The sequence below is a fragment of the Haemaphysalis longicornis genome, unplaced genomic scaffold (genome assembly GCF_048455015.1).
Source record: "Haemaphysalis longicornis isolate Haplotype H1 unplaced genomic scaffold, Haemaphysalis longicornis Haplotype H1 scaffold_10, whole genome shotgun sequence".
In the NCBI taxonomy this organism is placed as follows: Eukaryota; Metazoa; Arthropoda; class Arachnida; order Ixodida; family Ixodidae; genus Haemaphysalis; species Haemaphysalis longicornis.
This window is the reverse complement of record NW_027526204.1, coordinates 137,162,147-137,190,060: the sequence shown is the minus strand read 5'-3', so window position 1 is coordinate 137,190,060 and position 27,914 is coordinate 137,162,147. Positions and strand designations below refer to the sequence as shown.

At 49.7% G+C, this 27,914-nt stretch overlaps 4 protein-coding genes across 7 annotated transcripts in view; 2 read left to right on the top strand and 2 right to left on the bottom strand.

Moving 5' to 3' along the window:
* LOC144159420 (uncharacterized) overlaps nucleotides 1-5,375 on the top strand; it is a 35,441-nt gene extending 30,066 nt beyond the window's left edge. For both annotated transcript variants that reach the window (XM_077690898.1, XM_077690897.1), the window contains 3 exons: nucleotides 1,171-1,319; nucleotides 1,873-2,000; nucleotides 4,350-5,375. In XM_077690898.1, coding sequence (XP_077547024.1) covers nucleotides 1,171-1,319; nucleotides 1,873-2,000; nucleotides 4,350-4,455 — 383 coding nt within the window. In that variant the 3' untranslated portion in view covers nucleotides 4,456-5,375. The remainder of the gene's footprint in view (nucleotides 1-1,170; nucleotides 1,320-1,872; nucleotides 2,001-4,349) is intronic.
* LOC144159425 (DGAT1/2-independent enzyme synthesizing storage lipids) lies at nucleotides 4,030-9,936 on the bottom strand. Its single transcript, XM_077690905.1, has 8 exons — nucleotides 9,692-9,936; nucleotides 9,528-9,617; nucleotides 9,096-9,267; nucleotides 8,423-8,590; nucleotides 8,024-8,281; nucleotides 5,154-5,229; nucleotides 5,026-5,089; nucleotides 4,030-4,568 (listed from the first exon to the last, which is right to left on the bottom strand). The coding sequence occupies exons 2-8, from the start codon at nucleotides 9,606-9,608 to the stop codon at nucleotides 4,476-4,478; spliced, it is 912 nt and encodes a 303-aa protein (XP_077547031.1). The 5' UTR covers nucleotides 9,609-9,617; nucleotides 9,692-9,936; the 3' UTR covers nucleotides 4,030-4,475.
* A 190-nt stretch (nucleotides 9,937-10,126) lies between these two features.
* On the top strand, nucleotides 10,127-26,515 carry LOC144159424 (ethanolaminephosphotransferase 1). Its single transcript, XM_077690904.1, has 9 exons — nucleotides 10,127-10,498; nucleotides 10,791-10,859; nucleotides 10,918-11,110; nucleotides 12,612-12,874; nucleotides 19,476-19,581; nucleotides 21,097-21,145; nucleotides 21,937-22,117; nucleotides 24,668-24,844; nucleotides 26,375-26,515. The coding sequence occupies exons 1-9, from the start codon at nucleotides 10,451-10,453 to the stop codon at nucleotides 26,438-26,440; spliced, it is 1,152 nt and encodes a 383-aa protein (XP_077547030.1). The 5' UTR covers nucleotides 10,127-10,450; the 3' UTR covers nucleotides 26,441-26,515.
* L(3)mbt (lethal (3) malignant brain tumor) overlaps nucleotides 26,292-27,914 on the bottom strand; it is a 36,712-nt gene continuing 35,089 nt past the window's right edge. For all 3 annotated transcript variants that reach the window (XM_077690899.1, XM_077690900.1, XM_077690901.1), the window contains exon 16: nucleotides 26,292-26,749. In XM_077690899.1, the coding sequence (XP_077547025.1) occupies nucleotides 26,618-26,749 (132 nt within the window). In that variant the 3' untranslated portion in view covers nucleotides 26,292-26,617. The remainder of the gene's footprint in view (nucleotides 26,750-27,914) is intronic.

Below are 27,914 nucleotides of genomic sequence, written 5' to 3'. Positions count from 1 at the left end.
AGCTACACGCGCGCACACGTGTGAAAGCCGCTGGCACGCTGTAGGGCAGGAGAGATCTCGAACCGGAAGTGGCGGGAGCAGACGATGTACCCATGAGCCTGTGGACTTTTTACCGGCCGCTTGTCGTCGTCAGGTGAAGTGCAGCATAGCTCTTTTGTTGGTGCGCCACTGTCCGGCACCACATTCATATTGCAGCGGCGTTCCAGCAGAGCGAGCTCAAAATCGGATAGGTTGTTAAGACATCTTGGCGTTTTGGCAGTGGCTCGTGCAGATCAGTGCTGTCTCCGGGTCGTCCACTTGAGTGTAAACGTAGAAACGACGCAGTCGAGAACTGTCAAAATCAATTCTTCAGGTCAAGCCACGGTGGCCTCAAAACTTCTGGGACGTCGCATTTTTCGCCGTCGGCATTGGTCGCGCGATTCGACATTGTCAGTGAGAGTGGGAAAGCGAACAGCAGTCCCCCCGTTTTCGCGAGAGAGCAACCTTCAGCTGGCTTTTATTTCTAAATTTAAAACTGCACGGATCTTGAAAAGTACTTCAAAGAAAAGTGTCGCAGGGGTCCTTTAAATAAAGTGCGATCGTATGTTCTCCTGCACAAGATAGAACTGCAAAAGCACGTACGTTTATTATTGCTGTGTCAGCTCGACTGGCTCTATCGAGTCTTGATGTCTTGCAAAAGTAAGCGAAAGAAACGTTTTCACACGCAGATAGAAAAACCACATCATATGTGAGGGTAAATTGATTTATTGTAGGGGTTAATGCGCAGACGCAACACAGGTGATGAGGCACGCCGTATTGGAGGGCTCCGGATTAATTTTGACCACCTGGTGATCTTTATACGTGCACTGAAATCTCGTACACAGGGGCGTTTTTGCTTTTCGCCTCCATCAGAAAGCGGCCGCCACGGCAGGGAATGTGAGGCTAAATATTGGTGGTAGCAGAACATTGACGGTTTGATGTGCAATAAACAATTGCCATGAACCAGCACAGTAGCTTCAACCAAGCACCGTGCACGCGGGTGGTGCAGGCACGGAATGCCCCTGCGCCAACAGCAGCGATCCTAGCGGCAGCTTTTATCCCTGGATGAAACTGCGGCGAGAGTATTGAGACCAGAAAGGCATTGAAGGGCTATGGTTTCGTCTACCAACAGTGATTTTGGTCCCCACTCAGGCTTTGGCTCTGGATTCGCGCCGTCAGTGCCTGCTGCGCCTGGCCAGTCGTCATTTGTGTTCCGGCCCCAGACAACTGCACCGCCAGCGACGTTCCAGTTTGGCAGCACTGGCCCCACCTCGAGCAGCGTCTTTCGTTTTGGTGCCCAGGTAAGTTGGTGACCACCCGCCCGAATGTTTGTGCTTCTTTGCTGCACTGCATTTACTCCTTGGGTTCCAAAAGATCTCTTAACAGCACATGTGCTGGAGCCATTAGCTCATTTAATTTTCTTGTTAAGTCCAGTGGTGTGCTTGTTACAAAGTAGTAACAATAAAAATTTCGAAAAAAAAAAAATGTGATGACATGCCTACGGTCATGTTGCACTTTGCTCCTCAGCCAAGGGCGTCATCAGTGGATCACCAACTTCTGCCTATGTGATGTGGTATTCCATGCTTGGGTGTGTCGTACATGGGAATTTCAGTGGCCAGTCTCGAGTGCATTTAATCCACCCAAGGTCGAGGAAATTTTATGTTGAGCAACAGCACGACTGGGCTCGCGGGTGAAATGCTGCCGCTTTTGGCAGAATTTGGCAGTTCTCACCGGAGCAAAGTGGAGCGATCTGCCACGGAGCCAGTGGGATCAGAAATTGGGCACAAATTCTGCATCCACGGAGCTCCATACTGACAAATGGAATCCAGCGTCAAACTCGCACTGCTTTTGCAGCCCAGCCAGCCAGCCGGTACCTTGCAACAGCAGCAGCCGCAGCAGCCGGCCTCGGAGGGTTTCGCCTTCCCTCAGCCAAACACCATGGGGTTCAGCGCACCATCGCAGCAGCCCCCCTTCCCAATCATGTAAGTGCTGCCTTGACACCCCCTCCCCCTTTTCTCTGCTTTCCCGTGTGCCCAAATTTGGGGCAAGGCCGATCCCATGCTGTTACGACTGGCATGGGCAGTTTCTGGTTGCCTTTTGGAGTGGGCCCCGTTGTGCATGTCAGCTTTCAGTGCCTAATGGAACGGCATGTTGTGTCAAGAGAACGTGCTGCTGGGCGTGTTGGTTGAGGTCTACAAACATACTGAGTGGCGCAAATACACAATACACAAAAAAAGAAGACACAGACAGGAGCTACACTTCCAACCGCTACACTTCTGGTTGGAAGTGTAGCGCCTGTCCGTGTCTTCTTTCTTGTGTGTTGTGTATTTGCGCCACTCAGTATGTTTGTAGGCATGTTGTGTGTGTACATTTTATTCTTGTACACAATTGAGGCCTCTTGTAAAACAGGGTTTGCATTTATTTCCGGTCCTCGTCAAGTCGCTCATCGGAGCTTTCGAAACTTACCGAAGGGCAAAGCCCTTGTTGCACTTTGTACGGTGGCGCACCCACGACCTAGAATTTTTAAGTTCTCTTCACAGTCCTTGGCATACACGCACTCAACCGCTTTTCAGTGGGTGGCCTCGAGTGTGACCAGGTGATCTTGCACAAAACTTCTGAATGAGGTCCGCCACCTTATTCTCTAAACTTTAGCGTGCACGTCTCATGGTTGTAAGACTAAAAAAAGTTACATTCTGCTAATGACTGCCATTCAAGAAGAGAGGCAACTTTAATAGAAATTTTTGTTATTTAGAAAAATAAATTTACATACCATATTTACCCGCGCAGTAAACCCACTCGTGTAATGAAGAACACCCCCCCCCCTCCCCTCCCTCCCTTTGCCACACACGCACATGCACATAAACCCTTTTCTTGAGAATTAGCTTTCTTGTTGTCTTGCATAAAAAATGCAGCACAAACAAAAAAGGTACTTTCTGTTCAGTGCGTCTTTATCTCGGTACGGTTGCTGATGCTGTCGACAATTGCAGTAACTGGATATTATGCCACAGTATGGGCAGAAATGCTTAAAAAAAATCATTCTAACAAAAAAAATCTCAACAGTACCAGGCAACGCAAGCACTAATGCTGTGGCTCGCAATTTAAAAATAGCGCACTTGCGGAATGCCACCTGCTAAACACAAAACAAACCTTGCGTATAGCGCCATGAAAGCTCTGTGGCGTGCAAAAAAAGCACCAAACGTACTCCGCACTCCTTCCCTGCTCTGTGCTGTTCCACGGCTTTGCCATTAAGCTCCATGGTTTTGTTATTCAGCTGTGTTGCCACATTTTTTGTGCTTCTGGTGCGCTCCGTACGATGGGCTAGTACATGAGCTACAGAGCCGGTTTTAAACTGAAGGTGATGGAGCATGTGTTAAAGCGTATGGAAACCGCGTGACTGGGCGGCACTTCGCTGTTCACCCAGTGCGTTTACGCTACTGGTGAAAAAAAGAGAGGTTTGGGTGATAAACAGGGATCGCCACGTGTATCGTGGGCCCAAACAAGGGAAGTTTTCTGGTGCTGGAAAATAAGTTTCAAAGTGCCTTGATAGCACGGAAGAGATGCGCTCTGTGCCAACAACAAATGTGAAGCCACAGGCGATTTCATTGAGGACAGCTCCGATGGCAAATAGGGGAACGATGGCGATTAGGGGGCCACCAGCTTGTTGTGAAAAAAAAAAAAAAAAATTGGTTACATAATGTGTGTATTTAACGGAAAGGTAAAGTTTTGACAACGCTTAGCTTAGCATCTTTATTGTCTGACATTTCAACTTTTAGAATCTGTTGTAACTTTTTCCCACATAATGAATCCCCCCCCGAATTCATGCTGAATTTTCTGAAAGCAAAGTAAATACAGTATGTTCTGGTCCATGCAGTATATGTGGTACTATGTAGATTGCTTTTCAGGCAACGCATGTGAAACCTGGAGGGATGCCCAGCATAACTAGCATAATGACACATTCACGCATCGAGGTTTTGCCGAGTTCCTTCCACATTTGTTTTTTCCTAGAGAATGTACACGTTTAACATCTTTATTCGTAAGTAGCCTCTGCTTCTTTGACATTTTGGTTGGGCCCATCTATTGGAGGTTTTAGATTGCGCTCGGGCATATTATAGTGCTGGACGTTTTCTTCCAGTGCCAGTGTTACCGCCACAACTAGGGCGGCAGACCTGGGTGAGGGAACCTTGGTGTGGATTTACAGCGGTTGCTTCTGTGCCCTCTTGCATTCGGCACTGGGCGGGGGAGACTGGCCGTTGTCGTAGTCTGCATGATCGGCGCCCTCTGCGATGCCGCGGCAGGCCCCGATGACGCTTGGTCCCTTGGTGGCTGTGCAGGATGGACAACAACCCCTTCAGCGCAACCGGCACGGGCGGCGGACCCTCGCAGCAGCAGCGGCGCATCCGCAAGGCCGTTCGGCGAACCAAGCCCAACGCCCGGTAGCCAGCCACCTGGGCGGCGACTCAGGTTCTGTCGAATCGCTGTGCCAGGGCCCGCACAATGCTCCCGGGGATCTCCTGGTGCTGCCGGATGAGGCTCTCGACCGCCGTGGCCGCCTGCGCGCAGCCAGTATTTATTGCGGCCCCGGCAGGGAAGAGAAAGCGGGCTGGCTTGGCTGCTGCTGCACTCTTTTGGCCACTCCCTGCCCCGTGTGCAGTTGATGAAATTTACGCAGGCTGCACAAAGCTCTGGTCACCAGCCCCAGTGGTTGTTTCTGGTGCCCGCGGGGAAATTCGTACGTGCATATTAATTTAAGACGCGCAAAATTTAGGACGAAGTGTGGAACAATTGCGGCGGAGTACTGGCGGCGGTGGGCTTGAATACTCCGCAGTGTACAGTTACGTGTAGATATTATTTGTTAAAATTTTTAATTTCCTGCCGCACAAGTTATCATGATGCCTTTTTACTTGCATGCTACCATACACCCTAGGAATGACACTCGTGACTGCAGCCCCACCACCGTTGAGCGCGGCTGCTGAAGTGTCACAAGTTCTGTTTGTTGAGGCTGCTCACCTTGTGGGCCAGTTCCGAAGGGGAAGCGTTTGGGTCGAACGGAATGGGCGGCCCCACGAAGGTCCTGCAGTGAAGGAGGCAAGGGGAATTGTGGCCTGCACGGTTGAAGAGGCCCCGGGGGAACTCACCTCATCTTGACGGGGAATCCTCCGTAGATTGGCACGATCGGAAGCCTCGTCTTGTCGTAGAGCTTTTTGAACAGGCCTGCGCCAGAAATGCCGCAGTGTGTGTGAGGGTTTTGTCTGTTTGGGGGCTGGACTGATCCTTTTTTTTTATTATTTACGCGCTATTTTGTGCTGGCCTGCCACTCTTGTGATTTTTAGGACACGTAAATAAACTGTGTTGTTCCACTTGAGGCTCCGTGTGGTCGCTTCCAGTAGCAAACTGGATTTGGAGTGCTGGATGCGATCTTATTGAATTGATGCACTCCCGTGCCGGCCGTTTATGATGGTGCGTGGAGCAAGTGTCTAAGACAGGAGCTGCAATGGTGATAGAACTTACAGCTGTGCAAATTTAAATGCATACAATGGAGTCATGAACATTTGCGTTATCCATTGTTCCCTGGAGTGCAGACAATTTTTTTTTATTAGCACTGGATTAGCCTTTTCACAAATACTTTTGATCCAGTGCCCTACTTGATTTTCTTCTCATTGGTGTAAACCTGTTTTAGCTATTTTGAAGAACAGTACGGTGGAACCCAGCTTTGAAGATGTGTACACGAGGAGAGAGTAGGACAACACACGTTGGGACAAGCAACAGTTTAATGAATAAAATTTCGAAGGAAAAACAAGGTCAGGTAAAAAGACAAGCTGATGATGCAATTCAATCTGGCTTCTTTGCCTCATACCGTTAGTCAGCTCCCTCTTGCGCTTTGTGGCTCCCCTGCCAATTACTTGCTTTGTCAGAGGGGGGTACATCCACAACCTCTGCAATGGGCGGGCAAGTTTGCCCCTCCTCCTGACAAAACCAGAGTTCCATGTTCTTTCAGGCGAACATTCAGACAGCGTCCCGTCTTCCCTATATACACTTCATCACACTTCAGCGGTATGTGGCAGATAACATTTGTCGTGCACGTTCTTTGGTTTGAGCTGTTCAATTTTGGGACGAAGGCTTGCCTGCTTACGCGGTGCCGAAAACACTACGTGTACGTTTACCCCATGTCTAGTGGCCACATTGATATTGTGCGAGATCTTTTAAATGTACGGGATTACTTCCCTTCCTTACGGTCCTCAAAAGCACATGCCTATACCCTCCCACCCAATTCTTTTTCATTTTGTTTAACTTTGTTTCGACTACCGCCTTCAAAACAGTATCAGGGAAACCAGCCGCCTTTAAACGGTGAACTTGTTATCCAAAACTTTGCTCCGTTGAATGGCGACAGCTTTTCCTAAGGGCATTGCTAAAACACAGTGATGCTATGCCCCACTTGACTAACTTGAAATGGGATGACTGGAATGGTAAAAGCTGTTTCTTAGTGCGGGGAGCATACATCCAGCAAACTGGTCCGGTATTGCAAAATACGGTTAGTTGTCTTAAAAACGTCATTTCATTCTGTGAAGCGAGTTCCATCGTAAAATTTAATACTCAGTTGCACGCTTTGAAAGCGCTAAGAACATCACATGACACCGCTTCTAAGTTTGCAGGGTTCGTCAGGTTTAACAAAATCAGAAAGTCGCCCAATTTTCAATTGTGTTAAACCTCATTTCTGAAGGACTGTCCGGCTAAGGCAACTGGTGCACTCCTATGCTGAGTGTTTGCTTTACTCCTTGCATTCTGTTGTCGGGGTACGCCCAACTTGGGTGTTCAAGGTTAAATTTAGTGTTTTTTCTAACTTTTTTTTTCACATCAGGCTGGAAAGGGTTAGCAGAGGTTCGCAGGGGTGAGACCACCCAAATCGCATTTGGAACAGAAGAACCTCGATTCGGAGCAGTTCATGACATTTATTATGTTGCCTTACGAGTTGGAAAGCCAAATTTGATAGCAGCTATGAGGGAAGTACCCGTTTGAATCTGTTTGGAATACACATAACTGAAATATCCTTTAGAGGAATTGTTTTTAGCTGAGAATCTCAAGGTACGAACTGCACGACAGTCTCACAAGCTTCTTAAGTTGCATAGAGTCTGTATGCATAGACAGTAAAATGTAATAACATTGAAAAACACTGCAATTGAAAGCTTTGTTACCATTTGAATGCTGAAATTAATTGTACAAAAGAGTGTAGAGCCACGGCAAAAGCTGCAAAGCGAGGTGCCGGTCGTTGCATCATTTCAATACCCAAAGCACACGTTCATTACGGTCGTAATTTAAGCAACATGGCTATGTTAGCCACCACGCTTTTGGCATTAAATTTCAATTCATATACATCCTACAATCAGGTGCACATGCTCAAATACGTTGCGGCGATGCAGCAGGTGCCGCAACCTAATTCTGAGGTGCCAGTCGCTCGATTCCCAAGTCTCGCAAGCTCGCCGTCTGACACGTTTTATAACATTGCAATGAGCCCAAAGGTTGACTTCACGAATCCCAATTTTAGATGCACGCAACCAATTTCACACTCAAGTACGAGCCACGGTGAAGTCGTTGGCGCAACCTAATTCTGAGGTGCCAGTCGCTCGATTCCCAAGTCTCGCAAGCTCGCCGTCTAACACGTTTTATAACATTGCAATGAGCCCAAAGGTTGACTTCACGAATCCCAATTTTAGATGCACGCAACCAATTTCACACTCAAGTACGAGCCACGGTGAAGTCGTTGGCACCACGTTTTCAATGGACTCCTTCCAAGCCATGCAACTTCCCGTAATCTGGCACATGTTCTCAACATTATCCCTGCGTTAACGTCCCTGTTCTGAAACACTTTTGAAACATGGAAGATTATGAAACTACATTCCTCGTGGCAGAAGCACTGGAAGCTGCAACTGCTGCTCTTTTGATGTAGCTCAAACTATGCCTGGTGTGTCCGCATGCATGCAGCACACAAAGAGGGAGTAAGTGTAGTCACCGCGTCCGAAGGCGACGGAGCGGAAGGCCTCGCGGATGTTCTGCGTGAAGACGGGCACGACGGGCACGCGGGCCTCGATGGCAGCCTTGGCGAAGCCAAGCCGCTTCTTCCAGAGCAGCCGGTAGCGCTCGTCCCCGAACTGGGCCTCGAGCACCCCGCCGGGGGCAATGGCTAGCAGGTCGCCCTCGCGCATCACCTGCGCACAGCTCTGCACCGTGCCAGGGCTCACCTTGAACACGTCCGTCAGGATCTTGAAGCCTGCACAGACGATGGGCCATACAGCGGAGATGGCATGCATTCTAGTCTTGGCAGAGCACATCGCCCCACTGCCATTTGCAACACTACTGGACGCACGGGCACTGAAGTCGTGGAATCCTCTGCTGAGTGGACGGGTCTCACCTGGCACCCTGAAGACGAAGCGGTCACCGACTCCGCGTATGAGCCGCCGCTTGTGCAGCAGGCAGCTGGCCACCAGGTAGTAGTAGTCCAGGGGCAGTGCGCCGTGGTAGTACACCAGCAGCGCCCCGCCTTCGTCCGGGATGTTCTCCAGGCCTCGGACCTCATAGCCTGCAGGGGTCACTGAGCTGCCATCCACGCTAGGCGATGTCGGCAAAGATGTGCCTGTGACTGGTGTTGTCGCCTATCAAGGCAGACGTCACTTATTGGCCACCTGTATTATGCACTGTGCATGGGTCTTCAGGGCCAAAGACTCCACCTGCCTGCTCAGGCGGCGGCTTGTTAATTCGTTGGGTGAATCCTATTGACGGCCTATTTGCCATGGAGACAAAATAAGAAAACAGACCAAGTTCATCCAGGATTAGGCTGGTTAAAGTTACTGTGAACCCTCCGCATGGGCTATGGCTGATGCAGTTTTTTTATAGATCACCTGGTAAGACAAGGACATCTGGAATTAGGTCTTGTGTAAATCGAATTACTCGGTAGTCATGCTGCCTTTGATGGGATGTTAATGACCGCACAGCGCGCCTTCAAATGTGTGCAGGCGGTTTTCTTACTTTGTTGTTATTTTCCCCCTTGCTCTACAAAACGCCCGCGTGTCCGTGGCGTCGCTCACCGTGCCAGACGCGGCCGTGGCCCGTCCAGAGCAGGGCCAAGGTGTAGCGTGCGCCGTCCCAAAAGTCGCGGGCGTAGGCATCGCGCAGAGGCCGCCGGTACCGGTAGACGTGCAGGAAGATGATGGAGAAGTACAGCAGCGCGATGATGAGCGTCGGCAGCAGGAAGGCCACCTGCGTCACCGCGACATCTGAGCAGATAATACGCCATACGGTGCCCCACAAACCGCGCAATCTCTTGAAACCGTGCCAAGCGGTCGCGTTCACTCGGCCGCTGACCCGATCGGCGGCCTGATCAACACAACAAGCTGAACACAACACCGCCTGCGTGCGTGGTGAACAGGTACCTCGCGTGTCCTTCCGGGCATGCGATCGCTACCTCTACCTGTGTTTTTTGCGGTCTCCCCAGTTAACGAGCAGTCGGAGCACTCAACTGCCACCGGGGTGAAGAGCCAGACGAGCCAGTTGAAGTAGTCGATGTCCGAAACCCAGTGCAGCAAACTCGGCGCTTCCATCGGGCTTGCCTGGACGCCACAATGGCCCGCGATTACAACAGCGGCTCCCCGCCGCCGGCGACAACCACCTGGCTGGCGCTTACCTGGGCATTTCCTCCTTGGACAACGCTACCCGCGGGCTAACCACCGCTGCATCGGTGCGACGACGACACCGGGCGCGCTGTCGGACTACGTGATCCGCTCCCCTCCGACAATAATCACGGCTCCTTGTCGGACCTTGCCATCTAAGATAGCGGGCCCATTTTCTGCGCGGTAGCGGCAGACCTTGGACCAAGCAGGAAAACGCAAGGGAAACTAGTTTCCCATGCCGAATGGTGTTTGCCTGTAGGTAAACGGGTAAACCCTGTAGTACGCAACCCATCAGCTGGATGAACGGCTTTTCTGTAGTTCCTGAGATCTCTACTAGGAACCACCACTTGTATGCCTTGCCTCAAACCAAGGGGCTGACCTTCGGAGGTCCGGAAAGCTTGCGTCGCAGCGCTTTAGAAACGAGAGTTGTGAATTTTAAGCAGTTAACTCTCTCAACACCAATCTCCTTCTCTGGCATAGATATCGACGCTTACGGTATCAATGGTAACGCAGCGCGGCCCCGTAGATCACGTTGCTTGGCGCGCACTTTCCCGCAGTGAGCGCTCTCCTGTTATTCCTCCAGTCTTTGCTCTTTCTCCACTTCGTGACTTTCTCTATCCGTTGCTTCACTCTCCTTCACTCGGGGCGGCGAGGAAGCGCGAGAGGGGAGCTTCCTCGGCGATGTGTTCGTAGTGATTTCTAGTCCTGCATCACCCATGTTTCCTCATCACTAAGCGATCACCAATCACCGGACAAGCCAGATCACGGGAAACATGCGGTACCTTTCGGAGGAAGAGCTCAAGGGCTTCGAAAACTACGAGGTGAGTGTGCGAGGGCAGCAGGCGCAGCACCGCTCACGTTGCCGTCCGATGTGTGGTGTGATGATCACGACAACGTCTTGTGGCACCCATTGGTGATCCGGGTGACGGTGTTCTGCATTCTTTATTTATTTGACCGAACGCGGGTGTGCGTGAGCCTGGCAGAGGGATGTGAGCAGTGGCGAAGCGCCGCAGTACGCCACAGGTTGGGCGCGGCATTGAAAGGACGGCTCGACCCGCGCCTGCTTATCGGCAATGCGGCGTCCGATGAGCGCATTGTGTGTCCTCTGCGCAGTACACGTGCAAGGATACGAGCCCGCTGAGCAACTATGTGATGCACCCGTTCTGGGACCAGGCGGTCAAGGTAAGAGTTTGCCCTCGCTAAATGCACTGGACGAACTGAGCAAGTGGCGCCGACGCAGCTTGTGCCGCGCGGGGTGGCTCCGAACGTGCTCACGCTGTCGGGCTTCGTGCTGACGCTGGTGAACGTGGGTCTGCTGTCCTACTACGACTTCGCCTTCTACGCGTCGAGCGACCTCCATCCCGAGTACCCCCCGGTCCCGCCGTGGGTGTGGCTGGTGTGCGCGGTGAACCAGTTCTTGGCCCACACGTTAGGTGAGCGAAGGACGTCGATTGACGTGGAAAACGCCGGCGCCGTGGACACCTGTGCGCGGAATGCGTGTGGTTCACAAATTCATACGTGCTTCGTGACCAGTGCTGCCGAAATGAGAGCTGAGGAGTGTGCGCATTCTGCGCAATTCCAACGTCATGTCTGGCTGGGCGCTGGTTTCATTCATTGCTAATGATGAGTATTTCAGTGTCTCGAAATGTCACCGAAGCTAGCTTGAGGAAAATTTAAAGGGAGAGAAAACGTCCTTCATTCATTCGTGCTGTCATTTGCGTGATATTGCTGCTGCATTTCAGTTCTGCTCTCACCGCGATCACCATATGTAGTATTTTGCTACTGTCAGTAGTGTTCAAATCATGGCCCTTCTTTGAGCGTATGTAGGAATGGCGCTGGTAAGCATGCTTCAGACATGTTTAGCATCGTTTCCATGGAGGCTTGTATGTTTAGAATAACGAAACCATGAAAGTGTTTGGCTGGAAGTAGCAGCCTCAGCTAACGGGACTAGTAAGCATGCTCTCAGTTCTTGAAGCGTGTTGGGTTGAAAGTGGAGCCCGCTTTTGGCTGTGACCAAGCTGCGTTGGTTGGTTCACCGACTCACCAAAACATTATCCCTCCCCTCCGCTGTGTGCCGACTTCATATTCTAGGGAGCTAATGAAAGGTCATATGGAGAAGTGGACTTTTTTTTTTCTTTGTGAAGTGTGATAATGAAAGTGTCTTGCAATGAAAGCCTGGGCAATAGCCAAGAACAAAACCAACTCCCTCAATTTTATGTGCCTGTATGTTCGAAGCCCTGTCCACATATGCACCTGCTTCCATCCATGCAGGCCACTTTGGCACTAGTGCCATTCTGCCAGGTGCTGCGGCAGGCAGTGTGCATACGCGTGCAGTGGTGCATGCCACCGTACTTTTCAAACCATGTCATAATGGAGAGGCCTGCTGGTTGTCTAAAGCACGCTCCTCCACACAGAGCACAGTTATAGCAGCCTCTTCCAGCAAAAACTGTTATTGATGCATTGATTATTAATGGAGCTATCACTTATCGAAAAGTGTCTTGTTAGGCTAGATGAGCACTGTGGTGCAGAAACGTGCTGCAGGCAACACTTGTTAGTGAAAATACTTGCATCGACAGGGAGCAGATGATTCAGGGATGAGGCTTGTGTGTTACCAGAAGCTCGCCCGTAGCTAGTATCTATTTTCTGTGACACCTAGCAGTAGCATTTGTAATAAGTGCCAAACTTTGCATCACAATTGCGATCTTTCTGCTGTTCACAAAAAAGTTATGTTCAGCTGGGAAGACCTTAATTAAGCATGCAACCTCACGATTGCGCGAGTTGATTTTCCATGTTGAAAAAGTGCTCTGCGGACCCTCTGAGGTGACCACAAATGTGACCGATTACCACCACAGTTGATGCGGGCTGTGGTGGGGGTTGCTCTTTGCCCGACTTTGAGCTGCTGTTGGATTCGGCTTGTTCCCCTGCTGGCTGCAGACGGCATCGATGGCAAGCACGCGCGCCGCACGGGCAGCAGCGGCCCCCTGGGCGAGCTGTTCGACCACGGCCTGGACAGCTGGGCGACGCTGTTCATGCCGGTCTGCCTGTACTCGGTGTTTGGGCGAGCGGAGATGAGCTGCGACACGTGGCGCTTCCTGCTGGTGCTCTGCAACATCCACTTCTGCTTCATCCTCTCGCACTGGGAGAAGTACAACACGGGCGTCCTCTACCTGCCCTGGGGCTACGACCTCTCCCAGATGGTGAGCCGCTCCCTTTGCGGGCTGCACTGCAAAGGGGACGCTGCTTACCCAGCAGAGACGAGAAACAAAAACACCCCTGTGTGCAAAATTCCACCACAGGTGGTTTAAATCAATCCCTGTGCCTCCACTATGGCATGCCTCAGAACCCGGATGTAGCTATGGCACGCAAAGGTTCCCTGATAACATCTTTCATGGCAGTGAATGACAGGGAAGCAGGCTTGAGCAGGGACAATATCTAGCCCCTTCTGGCTGCAAACATGGCAGCTAGCAGGATCGCTTATGCTTCTTACACCGCGGTGTTCATGAACGTTTTCTAAGTAATCCTGGAGTATGCCGAGTGGGAGGAGGGGTGGGGTTCACAGCACCCAGGGGAAAGAGTAATTTGTTCCAAACGACGCAATTAGCTTAATTAAAGGGGCCATGCAGACAACACACAAGCTTGGTTTATTTGAAAGATTTAGAATCATACTGACACCACTTTTAACCCTTTGAGGGTCGAATTTTTTTGAAAAAAACTTTCCCTGGTGGTCAAATTAGTTTATTGCGGATTTGGAATGTACAAAATGTCTAAAGTCAGGATTAAATGGTAAAAAATTATCAGGAACAGTATTTCGGGGTCAGCATCACTTAGAACTGAAAAATGTTCAATAGTATTTCAGAGTGTGGTATTCCTTGAAACACGGGTCTACGCACAGTGCCTTATCGCAGTCTGCTCGCATAAAGCGCATGTCCGAAAATGAGCTGTCTTCTTCCGAAGAAAGTCTGTCTTCCGATTCAGACTCGGTGAAAGGAGCAAACTCAGAGTCAGAAGAGTCATCGCGGTCGGTGTCATTAGAGCGGGCAGTTCATTGGGCCATATCGCCGCTTTGCCGTGCATCTGAAGAACTCGAAGGCAACCCAGTAAACGAGGAGAGCGAGAATAACTCATGCGTGCCGGTGATAAACAAGCTAATAGCAGCGCCAATATAGATAGAAATCAACTTCCGCCGCCCCCACAACGGAGTCTCCGATTAGGTTACTTCAGTTCCAAGCAAGGAGGGCAAGAATACCTAGTGAGCGTGGGTAATAAACAAGATAAGAGCAGCGCCAATATAGATTGAAATCAACTTCCGCCGCCCCTGATAGCGAGCGCCGATCAAGTTTCGCGCGCCTACGATGCGATCACGTGGCGAAACTGAAACCACGAAACGCATTGACACGTACAGACGCCGTAACGCGCCGAAGCCAGAGAGTTCTGTTTTTCACCGCAAGAAGGTAGCACAATCAAATTTCAAACACTTCTTGTAAGTCCCAGGAGGTGGCAGCACCTCCCAGGGAGCATGTATCGTTAATATGGCGCGAAATTTCAAACGGATGCTCGAAATCGTACCCGTACGGCAAAGACCTTGCAGGACGGAAAACCGCCGCAGTACACGTACGGCAAAAACCCTCAAAGGGTTAACGCACACTTCGCTCAAATGAGCTATATAATTAGGAAAAAAAAAGATTGGCCATGCGACCCACCAGCTCATTTCTCGCAAAAGAACTTATGATGTCATATGCACAGCTGTTGAGGCCCACAAAAGCAAATGCAAATTAGCCAGTGCTTATAAGCTTGCTGAATGAGCGATTTGTGCTTAAATGTGATGCATATTCATTTTATACCACTAAGAATGGTGGGGTAAACAATGGAAGTTACGGAAATGTATGTAAACATAGAAGTTTTGATGGGCACTGCTGTTGGTACTGGGCGCACTATGCTTGTTTTAGCTGCACAGGAGCCCGCCGCTTTGGAGTTGTCTTACACGACACTGGCTGAATAGTGTAAGTGACGTGGGCTTATGTGACCCTGTTTGTCAAGGATACCCGATGTTTCACAAAACGATTACTTTCTACCACAACAAAAACATGCCAGGTGTAAAAAAGGTCAAAAACAAAGCAACAACGGGCAGCGGTTTGCGGCTCAGTATGGTATTGCCGTCTGGGGGAACTGACGGTAGTAGTAGTAGTAAAGTTTTATTTGATGAAGGGAGGGCTAAAGCCACTTGGTGGGGAAAATGGGATACGAAGGAGGGGATTACACGGGTTGCTTCAGCTCCAGGCACTTTTTCTTCTATTCACTGACTGTTCGGAGGCTTTGCCGGGGTCGTCCTTCATCAGACTACTTTTGGTTGCAAATTTGCCTTTTTGTGCAATTCTAATGTGGCATGTGCTTCTTGGTGTATGGTGTTTAGATCAATGTATCGAATGGTGTCTGAATGATATGCATTGAAAAATGGGCATGCACATATTAGCGAGTTTTAGCTGATCGTTTTTCACGGTCCGCTGCGCTCCGATAGCAAGCTGGAGCGTCATTGCGCATGCCTGTCCCGCTTGGCCGCGAACGGCACTGGCTCCAGTTGCACTGACCGTGCCGCCGATACCGGAGCGGACCGTCGAAAACGGTTAGCTAAAACTCTATTAAGGGGTGAAGGTCTGCTTTGGTGTTCGTGTTACAGTGGGGACAATGTGAGGGTGAGGGTGTTGTGGGGCCCTTTGTCCACTTCTGAATGTTATGTGGGGTGTAAGCTGCATTGGCGCAAAGCTTGTTGATGAATACTTCTTCGGCTCTTGTTAATGAGGGCATGCCAGCAAGATAACCAGGTGGTGTCACTTGTTCGTACTGACATCTCTTGCGCTTCTTGAGTCGCTGGATGAGTAGGGCAGGTGAAGTAGCCGAGGTGTAACGTGAAGACTCTCCTGCGCCGCTGCGTGAGCGGCCTGGTTTCCTGGGCTGTCCTCTTCATGATCCGGTGTCCAGGCGATTTGGATGTTCACTTTGTGGCTCTTTAGTAGTTCTTTAAGCAGTAATATGGAGTTAACAAGTGGTTTGAGTGAAAGGGGTTTTCGTAGTTGTCGGATTGCTGCGAATGAATCTGTCAAGGTGCGCATGTTGGGCGGTGGTTTAAAGTCGATTTCGTAGCAGGTGTGGTTAATCGCGCTGTTTATGGTGTTCAGTTCTCCTTCTAATGCAGTTCCATCGTTTTGGTTGAAAGATATCTGCCCGTTAAGAAATGGATTTTCGGGACATGTGCATGCTGCACCGATATGTGTGGGAGTCACGCTTGTATCGGTAAAGATGTCAATTTCATTTGGCAGTTTAGACGCTATCAGGTAGTGAATACGTTGAGATCTGGTTTCTGGAAGAGCCCGTGGGATTGGCTTGCTGAGGTGGCTTTCGATGCTGTCTCAATTGTTCAATTGTTGGTGCGGGTTTTTGTTCGTCCCATGTCATGAGGAGCAATCCTTAGCGGGTGAGACCTCGTTTGCGGTCTGCTTGGTCTTTTGTTTCTTTCATTACAGTAGCGATAGGAGGAAATGCCACTGCCTGCTCAAGGGCTGCCTTTTTTGTGTGTATTGGCAGACCACTTATGGTATGCAATGTGACCCTGTGGAGCACCTGGATGTCTTTGGTGTTGGTCTTATTTAACTCAGACAGGGGCTCCGTAGGCTAGAGTGCCAATTGCAACCGCACGTGCCATCGTTAGACAGGCATTTTGACTCGCCCCTCCGTGTTTGTTGAAGAGGCGCTCTATCAATTTCAACATTGGCTTCCATTTTCGTCTCAGCTCTGGGATCCATATCTTGGGGCTGTTGTAGCTGGCTAGTGGGAGGCCGAGTAGCTGTACATGCCCTCGTTTCATTTGTATCTCCGTGTTGCCTATATACAGCAGGTCGTCTCCTGTGGGCTGAGTTTTGTTCGTACTTGAAACCGTGATTAGCTCAGTCTTTTCAGCGGCGAGTTCAAGACCTAATTGTGGTAGGCACGCCTCTATGGTGTTTACTGCTTCCTGTAGCTCGGTGAGCATGTCTGTTGTCGTTGAGTAGTCTCTGCCCTCGCACCATATTGTGATGTCATCAGCGTATATAGCAAATCTGGCCAACGTTCCTTGTTCAAGACTCTTAGCCAATTTCGCCATAACTATGTTGAAGAGGACCGGTGCAAGGATGGATCCCTGTGGCACTCCCTTGTCATTGTAATAGGTGTTAGGTGTCCATCTGGGGAGCTTGCTGTTGAGTTGTAAGGGGCGGTAGTGAAGGATGTTTTGGATCCATATTTGTGCTTTTTTGCTGGGAAAGGCTTGCGATAGTTCATTCAGAATTGTGGCCTGATTTACTCTGTCGAATGCCTTTCTAAGGTCCACAGTTAAGACGTAGTCGGGAAGTCCGCGGTCGTAAGGGGATCTGTTGATGACGCAGCGCAGCAGCCAAAGGCAGTCCTGCATTCCCAAATGCGGCTGGGATCCAGTTTGGAAAGGGTGAAGCCAATATTTGACATATTCCAAGTGGTATTGTATTCGGTTGTTAATAAGGCATTCGATTAACTTGCACAAAGCAGTAGACTGCTTGATGGGTCTTTTCCAGGCTTCGGGATAACGGTTGACCAGAGATAGCTTAAAGTCTTCAGGAATCTCGCCTGTGTTCCACGAGTGGTTTACGAGCACCAGTGGTTCTGGTGCGGGGGGTAGGTAGATAGACACTAGGTTGTCTACTAGCGGTTAGGAAAAGCGTCAAGATAATCTCTCGTTCCACCGTCTCGGGATACTTGTGTAGTGTAAGCGTTGAGAATAATGGAATGTGCTGGTTTCCTTTTCCCGCCATTCCTCTGTAAATTTTCCAGAGTTTCGACAGGTCGCGCTCATTTCCTAAACTCGAACATAGCTCTTGCCAGTGGTCGTTGGCAAGCTGTCGCTGGTACTCTTGAATTAGTTTGTATTGCCGGGGTCACCTCATGAGATCGCAATGGCGTTTTCCCATTTGTCTCTATTTGCGTGTCTGGAGGACTGCGTGTGGGGTGGGGGTGTTAGTTGTGTTTTCTCTGTGAGTGCCCTCTTGAGTTCTTGATTCTCTTTTCTCAAATGTTCAAGTTCTTTGCGCATAGAAGCCAACTGGGCAAGAATGCTCACGCTGACTGCTTCGGCTGACGTCGATGGTTGGCGATCTTGTTTAGGGGTTCTGTTGGGGGTTGTTATGCGAGTCTCGCTGGCGTGGTTTGCTGAGTGCGCCGCTCTGTCGGCCCATGAAATGCCCTGAGCCGCGTCCTTATTCGGTGTATTGGAGGGCATTGGAATGCGACTGGGGCATTGCAGGCTAACTGGCAGTTGTAGCACACCATTCGTTTTGGGTGATAGTCAGCTACTTTTACTATTGCCATATAATATTTGACAACCTTTGGGAGTCTTGGGGAGTCAACGGTAACGACTGCCCTATTTGTCTTTCCAATTCTCTGCACATTGAGGACTTCAGCCTGTTCGCAGCGCAGCCATTTCTGGATTTCTTCATTTGACTCATTGGGTTCAACATCAATGACTCCACGTGTCGTGTTGGGACGGTGACGGGAACTCTTGATCTCGACAGGAATCGTGGTTACGTTGCCGTTTTGCCTTGCTTGTATGGTTGTTGCTTGAGCTATTCGCTTAGCATGTTCGTTGTCGTATACCATGATGTGTAATGCAGTTGCCTGCTACATCATATCTATGGGAAGCTATTTCTGAGAGGTATGCTTAGGGTGCCGTGATGCCAATGAAATGTGCAAACGAGCTTTTCGGTATGTCGCGGATGTTAATTTTAGTAAGTGGTCTGAGCGTGAGCACCGAACGAGGCCGACTTACCCAATCTGTCTTGCTGATCATTGCTACTGCGGCTGTTTAATTCCGTTGCCATGTAGGAAGGGGGTCGCCGCTTGTTTGTCCATTTGATGTGGTATGCTCGTCTTGCTGGTCGTAGTCCATCATGGCTTCATGTCCAAGGCCTGGTAGAAAGTCTTTGCTCCGATCCGTGGTAGGGGTTCTCTGGATGACGGGTTGCCGAAGTCTGGGGTTATTGCTTGTGAACCGATTCGCGGCGCTTTGAGGCTGCATTGAGGCACAGGTGTGGGAGCTTGAAGGGACATTGTAGCAGCCGCCTCTTGTTGTGATCCCTGCTGCAGCCCCAACATGGCGGGCCGCAGCAGCGGAGGATGGAGCAACGGCATGGTGCTGGTTAGGCTTAGTTCACCCGAGATAATTCTTCGCTCACAATAAGTTCCCCAGGAGGCCTATTAAGGCCGGACTTACACCAGGGTGTAGTACAGCACTTAACCAACACGATGATGCAACTCGCGGGTCACTGGCGGTGAAAGAACTGCACTTATTGAGGTCGAAAGGCAAAGCCGATGTGGGAGCCATCTGCAGCCGTTCAAAGCGCCCTCTCAAGAGGCAACTGACGGTTAGCAAGGCTGCAGGGCCTAGTGACAATACCGGCCCCTGTCTCTTCATGGTAGACGTCACGAAAACGTGATTTTAACCTAAAATCGTGTTTTTAACCTAAATTGATTAACTTCGCAGTGAATACAACATTGTTTGCTGCCATACAAGCGCCATAAAACACGAAATCTTTCAAATAAAACAAACTTGTGTATTGTCTGCAAGGCCCCTTTAATTAAGCAATGCTTCAGTACTGTGTGTAGGTAAGCATCTAGCATAGTAATCACTTCTCTGCAGCTCCTCTTTTTCAAGTGCCAAAAGTGTGGACATTAGGGGAGCGTGGCCATTCTGCCCACACGAGTAGCGTCTTTGTCACTGACACGGTGGGCCTCTTGCAGATCCTGCTGGGAAGCTTTGTGTTCACGTACCTGCATTCGTATCAGCTCTGGAAGTTCACTGTCTTCGGCCTGGGCGCCGGGGAATGCCTCGAACTGGCTCTGCACGGTGAGTGGCTGCTGCTGGCGTTGCTGATTGCACTTCAACTTGCCTGGCTATTGTACCCATTACTTTCTCTGGACGGTGAGCGTACAGTGCAGCAGGTGCAGTGGCAAGTGTTTGGAACTGCTTGGAGGGAAAGGAGAGCGCAAAATGCTGCTTGCACAGGAAACAAATTGATAAACCAGTGGCAACTTTGGGGAAGATAGCTCACTGAGCATGTGGCAAAAATTCACCCACCGCGGTCGCTCAGTGGCTAAGGTGTTGTGCTGCTGAGCACAAGGACACGGGTTCAATTCCCGGCCACGGTGGCCGCTTTTCTGATGGAGGCAAAAAGCGAAAATGCCCGTGTGGACGAGATTTCGGCACCCGTTAAAGATCCCCAGGTGGTCAAAATTAATCCGGAGGCCTCCACTATGGCACACCTCATTGCACGTGTTGCGTCGGCGCGTTTAACCCTACAATCAATCAATCAATCAATGTGGCAAAATTTTAGTGCTTTATGAAAATAAATGGGACTCAGTAGTAGTCAGGAGGGCTAGAATTTGAGCTATTTGCTACCACACGGTGACATGGAAGTTGTGCTAAGTAGACACATAATAAGACTGTGGAAAGATCGGACATATTCTGCGTTCCGTCCACGTCTTGTCTAGCCCCATTTACAGATCATCATAAGTAGTAGTACAAGGTAGAGCTGGGAATTCAGAGTAAATACTGCTCTACTGACCCTCTTTGGTGTGGAAGATGATGTGGTACTGCCGCTAATTAGTGCAGAAGCAGTACTAACGGGCGTCAAAGTTGTAGTAGCCATAAGAATAACCACTGTTTGTAGTGTGTGTCAGCGAAATTGCTGCAGCAAGGCGCAGGTAGCGAGTATATGTAAGAAGCGTAGCAAAGGGCAGTGAAAAACTTTGTAATATAGCAGGAACGCTGTCATCATGAGTTGCCGACTGCACCAGGCAATGTGCCTTCAGTAAAGTGCCGGCTAAATCGCAGGTATCTTGTCATTTGCTAGATACATTATGCCAGAGGCGCACTCCAAAGTGAGCATTGGGATCAACAAAGAGTGTTTTTTTGTTTTTTTTCCCTCTTATTTGGCATTTTAGCAAAGGAAAGTTTGACATCCACTTTAAAAATGCAGTCATGCAACTAGCGAAAGCTGTATACAGGTTTCTTAGAAATTGCACAGTTAAAAAAATTCGTCCTGGTCCAGGAGTCAAACCTGGGACTAGCGCCTATTTTAATACACAAATAGCTGAAACACCGTTGGTGCTGCTGCGAGGTATTGTTTACTTTGTTCATTTGTGTAAATATGTAGTGTGTATCATGCAAAATAACTAGTACTGGTTTTTATACTTGCAGTGTATCGTTTTCAGTGGGTAAACTCGTTTAGGCTCTAGACTTCAAATATTGTGCACTGCTTGTGGCATGAAATGCCCAAACCTGTCTCATTTAGTCATGTGTGGGAGTGACCCAGCCATTCATTGGGAACCGTGCAAACTGAGTGGCCCTCTTGCTTTGCAGGGGGCTCTTTCTTCATGACCATGCCCATGTGTCTGTACAACATCCACCGGTGAGACACATTTCTGTACTCCTGCCTGAAAGATGCGCAGTGCGGACTTTTTCCCCCAGCACTGGGGAGAGGGCAAATGTCAAGGTGCCCCGAACAGCAGGCGATCTGAGCCCTACTAAATCTAATCCCCGGTCAGCCCTGCTACACAAGACGGTGTGTGAAATGTGTAGCTTTAATCGTCAAAAGTGGGGGCAGAAATTGATAGAGTAGACATTCGTTAAAATGAGGTTCATCCTAGTTTGAATTTGATTTTTTATTTGTTGTTTTATGACTGACAAAAATGGACAAAAGTCTAGTTTGAATTTGATTTTTTATTTGTTATTCTATGACTGACAAAAATGGACAAAGTCAGGCGGAGGTCCTGAATTCCAAGCTCATTTACTGCAGTTCAAAGTTGGTGTTTTGAATGATTGGTAGCAGCTTATAGTAATGACTGAGGCATTCTGCTACCAAGCCTGAAATCATGGCTTTCATTTCTGGCTGCAGTGATTGCATTCGTGAGGATACAAAATCGGCCAATACCTCATCAGAATTTGTGCTTTTGGTTTCTTACAAACAGAAACGGGAGGTTCAGCGTGTCCAACGAAATTTCGAATTTTGTTCGTTATGTACGATAATTTGCTGTATCTGTTTGTTGCGTGGCTTGACTGCATGTGTTAGAAACAAAACCTCAGGCTGCCTACATTGATCTGTATTTCTCTGGCCACTGCATGCCCTCCACTAAGGCGCACCGCACAGCCCAGGTGTAGCCCGGGTGCATTAATCCCCCCCTCCCCTCCTGGTGGCCGCAGTGCGTGGCAGGAGGGCCGCCTACGGCAGCCCAGCTGGTGGGAGGCGGTGCGGCCGCTGGTGTCGGGTGTGGTGCTGTTTGTGCTGGCGCTGGGCTGGGCGGCGGCGTCCCCCGGGGACGTGCTGAGCAACCAGCCGCGCCTCTTCTACCTCCTGCTGGGCACGCTCTTCTCCAACATCTCGGTGAGCGCACCACAGGGAGAGGGGTCCCTAGCAAGGAGGGCACTGCGGCTGACCCGTCCCAGTCACTAATTAGCATGTAGCCAGTCCAGTCGTGGAAAAGGCATGTCAACCGGACCACCCTGATGCCAACAGGGTCATCCTTTGTGAGTGGCACCAGCCGCGGAGGCTCAGTGGCTAAGGCGGTGTGCTGCCGAGCCCAAGCTTGATCCTGGCCATGGAGGCCAAGATCAAGATCCCCTGCAGGTGGTCAAAATTATTTGGAAGCCCTCCACTGCGGTGCACCGCATAGCACTGCTGTCGCGTCGACATGATGAAACCTTCAAATTTGAAAAAAAAGGAAAGAAAATAAAGGCAGCAAAGACTTTGTAAATAACTGTCACATTGTGAAATCATAGGCATGGACCATCATTCGGGCAGGTTTTACGTGCTTTCAAGTAGTATCATGCTTTTCCCAGTTACTTTTTCGAGTGTTTATGTCTGTGTGCGTGTACGTGTATGTGTGTGTCGTCAGCGAACATGTTCAGTGGGTGTAGAGACAAGACAGTAGGTAGGTCTAAATTCTGAGTAAGGTTGCGCGAGAAAATTAAGAAAAGAAAGGAAGAAAAGGCACATCACAATAGTCCAGTTCGGTTTAAGGCATTAGTGTCACTGTAAGGAGCTCCGAATTACTGGTGACCAAGGAGCACCTAAAGAAAATGTACCTTGGATTTGGTGCAACTTTCAGCCTCCCCTATTAAATGACAAGTGCAAAAGTGTAGTCAGTTTGCTTTTTAGTAATGCACACGTCAGACTTGGTGGCAGTTTTAAACACTGTCCAAGATCCTTTACATCTCAACGTCAAGCTCTGTAAGCACGTTCCTCTTGCCAAAGGAGTGCACAGTCCATTCTCAATGCAATTTCGGCAAACCTGTGCGCAAGCATTGGGTGTTGCATCTTTTCAGGCTGCCTTGGCAGCTGAAGAAGTTATAGCATCTGCCCAGCTGTTTTTATTTTGACATACTTCGCTACCAGCTGTGCAAGGCTATAAAAAAAAAAAGAGATAAAGGGGCTTTATTGCAGACTGCCTGCCAGCGTGTTAACTGCAGAAAGGGTTTGTCAGCTATGTGCTGTGATTGTTTTAAGTGCCGTCAACACAGTCACAGAAAGTTTGATGGATTTTTATAGCATATTTTTCAAACACTTATGTTTAGTAAGGGGGGGGGGGGGATTGAATTTTTGTTCTTTAGTGGGTGCTGTCTCACTAAATAAACAGCAAAATCACATGCAAAGGTGGGTGTAGTGACCTAATTGCTTTTTTTTTTTTACACCGAGCCTTCTACCCGCCGCGGTGGCTCAGTGGCTAAGGCGTTGCGCTGCTGAGCACGAGGTCGCGGGTTCGATTCCCGGCCGCGGCGGCCGCTTTTCTGATGGAGGCGAAAAGCAAAAACGCCCGTGTGTACGAGATTTCGGCGCACGATAAAGATCCCCAGGTGGTCAAAATTAATCCGGAGCCCTCCACTACGGCGCGCCTCATCGCCTGCGTTGCGTCGGCGCGTTAAAACCCCACAATCAATCAATACACCGAGCCTTCTATTTTCTTTTAGCAGGGTGTCACCCCTAATGAACAAGCTGTGCTGAAAATTACTGCTTCTGCAACGGGGAGTGTTCAGTTCGCTCTTCCCTGCCATGTTTTCTGCGAGCCACTTTCTATTGCATTGACACACTTTTGAGTTGTTTGCAAGGCTGGTTAGTTGCAAACAGCCTCCGGCACTTTTTTTTTTTTTTTTTCAATATTTTTTTTTTTTGTTCATTCTGCTGCCAGGGTGAATATTTGGAGTGGCCTGTTGATTTGCACGGGATGTTTTTGGAACTGACGTAAATGCAATAGTGAGGTCATTCACAGGAGTCCATGCTTCAGAGCGCAAATTGGCTGCATAAGTGGCGGTACGGTGGGGGATTTGACCAAGACTATCTGGTCAGACTTGCATTCGAGACTGTCAGACTTTCATTTGCCTCGGGCACTGTGAAGGTTATGCAATTTCCTGAACTCTATCCCAACGTTTTGTGGATTTGTTTCAGTCACATATTGTAGGTATGATGACATTCTAAGGGACGAAAGGGTGTTCAAAGGTTAGCAGCCCCAATACTGGAAAGTGCTAGCACACACACACACTCACTTACCTTGAGGGGGTAGGGGGTGCAACAGTTCGCTCAGTTCTCCTAGTTTTACGTGCTCTAGTTCTGGGCTGCTGTGCCCGCCTATTCAGTGAGCGGCAGTGTTGTTGGCTTCGCTCAGAGGGGTTGTTGATGAGCATTGTGTTTACAGTGATTGGCCTTCATTGTGATGAAATGCTGCATTCAAGTGTGCCCAAACATTCCTTCTCTCTTACTGGTAGGTTTGAGCTAGAAAGTAGAATATTGTGGAAAACTCAGTCCGTTGGAGGCTGTGGTTTCGCATTAGTCAGCTATGATCCCCGAGGGGAATTTCTGCTCCCATTCGGGATTTTAAACAGTGCAGCATGTGGTGCGTGTTGGGTGTAGAGAGAGAGAGCAGCGTTCCTTCCCGTCCAGTGCCGGCTGATCATCAGCCAGATGACGTCAACGCGGTGCGAGGTCCTGAACCTGCTGCTGCTGCCCATGGCGTTGGGGGTGGCCGGCTGCCTCTGGCTCCAGGCCGACGAGCACATGGTGCTGGGCCTGCTGGCCGCCCTGGTCACGCTGGCACACCTCCACTACGGCATCTGTGTGGTGAGCCTGTTTTGCACGCCCGTGGGCCATACCACACCACTGCTGCTTCGGATGGGCTGTGGGCCTTGAAAGCTTGGCACGGTTTATTCTCCTGGCAGCTGTGACACAGCAAGGTGGGACGGTATTGCGGCCGCTTCAGCTTTGAGGGCCTCTCAAGGCCACGACCTGCGCAATTTCAGCTTGGCCGGTTCGTCCTTCTGTCACACTAACCTTGTGCGTCTGTAAAGGTAGATTTGTATTAGAGCTTGCTGTGTGTACCTATTGTGGCTATCTAGTTAGTGCACCCCATTGAGCTGAGTGAAGTAGCATTATCATGGAAGGCTGGTGCTACAATGCGCTCTGCAAGCCTGCAAAATGATCCAAAGTGTGCTTTTCCAGGACCTGTAAAATGGAACAGGTTCCTGCTAAACCGAAGACCAGTGCATAAACTGTGTTCAGAAAGGAAAAAAATGTTTGGGAGAGTCGATGATACACAACATATGTGTTCACCAAAATGAAACTTGTTATGCTGTGCTGTGTTTTCCTCTATTGTTTTGATTTGTGCCTTTTTACAGCGGAGCTGTTTAAGCGTGAGGTTGGTCTGGTGGCGTTTGCAAAAAAAGAAAATAAAAAACTGCGCCACCTGCAAAGGGTGCACTTCCGCAGATGGGGTGTTATGACGGTGAAGCCAGCTTTCATGACTGCTCGAGTGTGAGCACAAGGGGCATATGCGTAATCGTTCAGAAGCTATTAAAATGAAAAAGAAAAAAAAAAAAAAAACGTCGCAGCCCGCATTGGCTGGGGAAACAGCGGAGTAGGGGGTCGACCTAGCTTCTTCCCCCCTGGGATCCGCTGTCAGTGTGGGGGACTGAACAAAACGGCCTTGTAAAATTCGGCTAAACTTGGCCTCACCCCTCAACACTTAGCCTAGCCGAGCAATAACATCGCAAAACTTACCAAAGCCTAGCAAAGCCAGAAGCGAGGTCGACCCTGAGCTCTGCTGTTTCTTCAGCCTTTTTTTAAGTTGCTTATCAAGTTTTACTGGTAGGTGCATTTGTGGCCCAGGCTGTAGGTATTATTACAAGCCTTTTGGGATGGAGAATAGTTTAATTATGTTCCCAAGTTGTTGTAATAACTCGGTGCCTAAATTATGATAAGTGAAGCGAGGTCACGGGTTTTTAGTTTGAGGCAACCTTTTTTATTTTTTGAGACTATTGCTTTTGCTGCTCAATACGAATGCTTCCCACGCAGCCTGACAGAATGAATCTGTACACTAACAACACCGGAAGCACACAGATCACCTACATGATTTGGTACTGTGCACTAAAAAGACCACTGTAGCCGAACTGTATCTGTTATCTGAACTGATAGTAGAGCTATAATACATGGCCTCAAAACAATCCCATTCGCAGCAGATGTGGTGAATTTGCAAAGCATTCTCTGTTGGAAGAGCACACCAGGCGCAGTGTTGTGTACAATTGGCCTTTATTATAATTGAACCATTGGGGCAGTGCTGTGAGACGACGCCACTGTGCTCTTTCTCCCTCGCAGGTGCAGCAAATGTGCCACCACTTCCACATTCACTGTTTCTCCCTCAAGAGGCCACCTGTGGAGTAGCAGAAACTGGCCGAACGAGCGCGGCTGCTGTACAGAGAGATTATTCAGAACTTTTACACGAGTGGAGGCCCCCCCCCCTCACCTCCCAAAAGTGTGGGGGCACAGTTGTTGTTTGTGTGCGTGTGCGCGCTCGGAGGAAGGGGGCCCCCCCCTGTTGCACGCTGCCGCCGCTGCTGTTCAGGACGGCGGCAGGTGGTTTCGGAAGCGCAGGATGCAGCTGTGGACCTTGAGCGCGGGACCGAGCTTGAGCCGCAGGCTGCGCACCAAGTCAGCTTGGCTCAGCAGCAGGAAGGCCTCGCCGTCAATCTCCTGCACCAGCCAAAGACAGAGAGAGATATATATATATATGCTATTATAAGTGGAGCACGAGTCACCGAGCAGCACGCTGTGGCACAGTGGTGGCTGGAAGGGGACAGTGTGCCGTGACCACAGTGCGCCATCTGACCTTCATCAGCGGTCTCCGACTAACCCGCCTCGACCAGGAAGGGAAGTACATCATCAGCACACACCTTTGAGGACGCTAGAAACCTTCACAGTTGTGGGGCCAGAGTGAAGGTCACATTTTAACAGGCACTGGACTGTAAGAGACAGCATGTGTGCGCCTCTAGGTAGGGAAGAGGGGCCCTTCAACGCAGCCCTGCAAGGACACGCCCCGTGGGGAAGCCCACCTGCCCTTCTCTAGCCACTCGCTGTTCTGGTGGGAGCCAGGCACCCTGCACCGCCTCAATGGGCCAAGCCGCACTGCTTTTCCGTGGGATGTCGCCTGCACGAATGCATTTTCCGCTGCCCTGCCTTTGTCGTTGCACGCATCGCACTGTTTGGACTGGAACAATGTCCTGCCGCGGCAGGACAGCTACCCCTGCGCCCCCACCCCCCTGCGTGTCATCACAGGGTGACCAAGAGCTCATCTAATGCAGCCAAAAATAAAGCCTTATTGTCGACCACTGTACTCTCCGTTTCTGGATACAGCAGAAGCAATTAAGGAGTGAACAAGTTTGTTTTGGCTGAAATAAGTGGGCTGTTTTCTGATACCACAGTGTCGTAAGCACAAAGTAGCATGTGTGTGTCAACAACAGGGCTATTTAACCCTCAAATATGTAAGCAACTAGAGGATGTGCATAGAGAACAGTGCCCCACTCGAGGTATGTGGTAACGTTATTGTATGAGCAAACAAGTGCCACTTCTCACCATATATCTGGGAGGCGAGTTTCGTTTCATATGGGTGCTAATAGGTAGCACAGACATTCCACAAGATGCAACAGATAGTCTTGGCAGATGTGGCATACACAGGCAAGAACAGCTTCTATTCGATTCTTATATAACCAGTTATTATCAGTCACCCATATTGGTGTTGAACAAAATATATACTCTAAAACACGACTGCCGTACAAAATTTGAGCGCAACTGCGCAATCGGTTTGCTCTTTTCTTTCTAAACTATGACAACGCTGCAATAACCTGCACTACATTTTCAC

Excerpts from the sequence above, each read along its gene's own strand:
- LOC144159425 (XM_077690905.1), bottom strand. The coding sequence starts at position 9,608 with ATGGAAGCGCCGAGTTTGCTGCACTGGGTTTCGGACATCGACTACTTC. Across the intron at positions 9,268-9,527 it reads GGCTCTTCACCCCGGTGGCA|GTGGCCTTCCTGCTGCCGAC; the intron begins GTTGAGTGCTCC and ends GCGGTGACGCAG. Across the intron at positions 4,569-5,025 it reads CTTCGGAACTGGCCCACAAG|GCGGCCACGGCGGTCGAGAG; the intron begins GTGAGCAGCCTC and ends GGCTGCGCGCAG.
- LOC144159424 (XM_077690904.1), top strand. The coding sequence starts at position 10,451 with ATGCGGTACCTTTCGGAGGAAGAGCTCAAGGGCTTCGAAAACTACGAG. Across the intron at positions 19,582-21,096 it reads CCTCGAACTGGCTCTGCACG|GGGGCTCTTTCTTCATGACC; the intron begins GTGAGTGGCTGC and ends CTTGCTTTGCAG. Across the intron at positions 24,845-26,374 it reads TCCACTACGGCATCTGTGTG|GTGCAGCAAATGTGCCACCA; the intron begins GTGAGCCTGTTT and ends TCTCCCTCGCAG.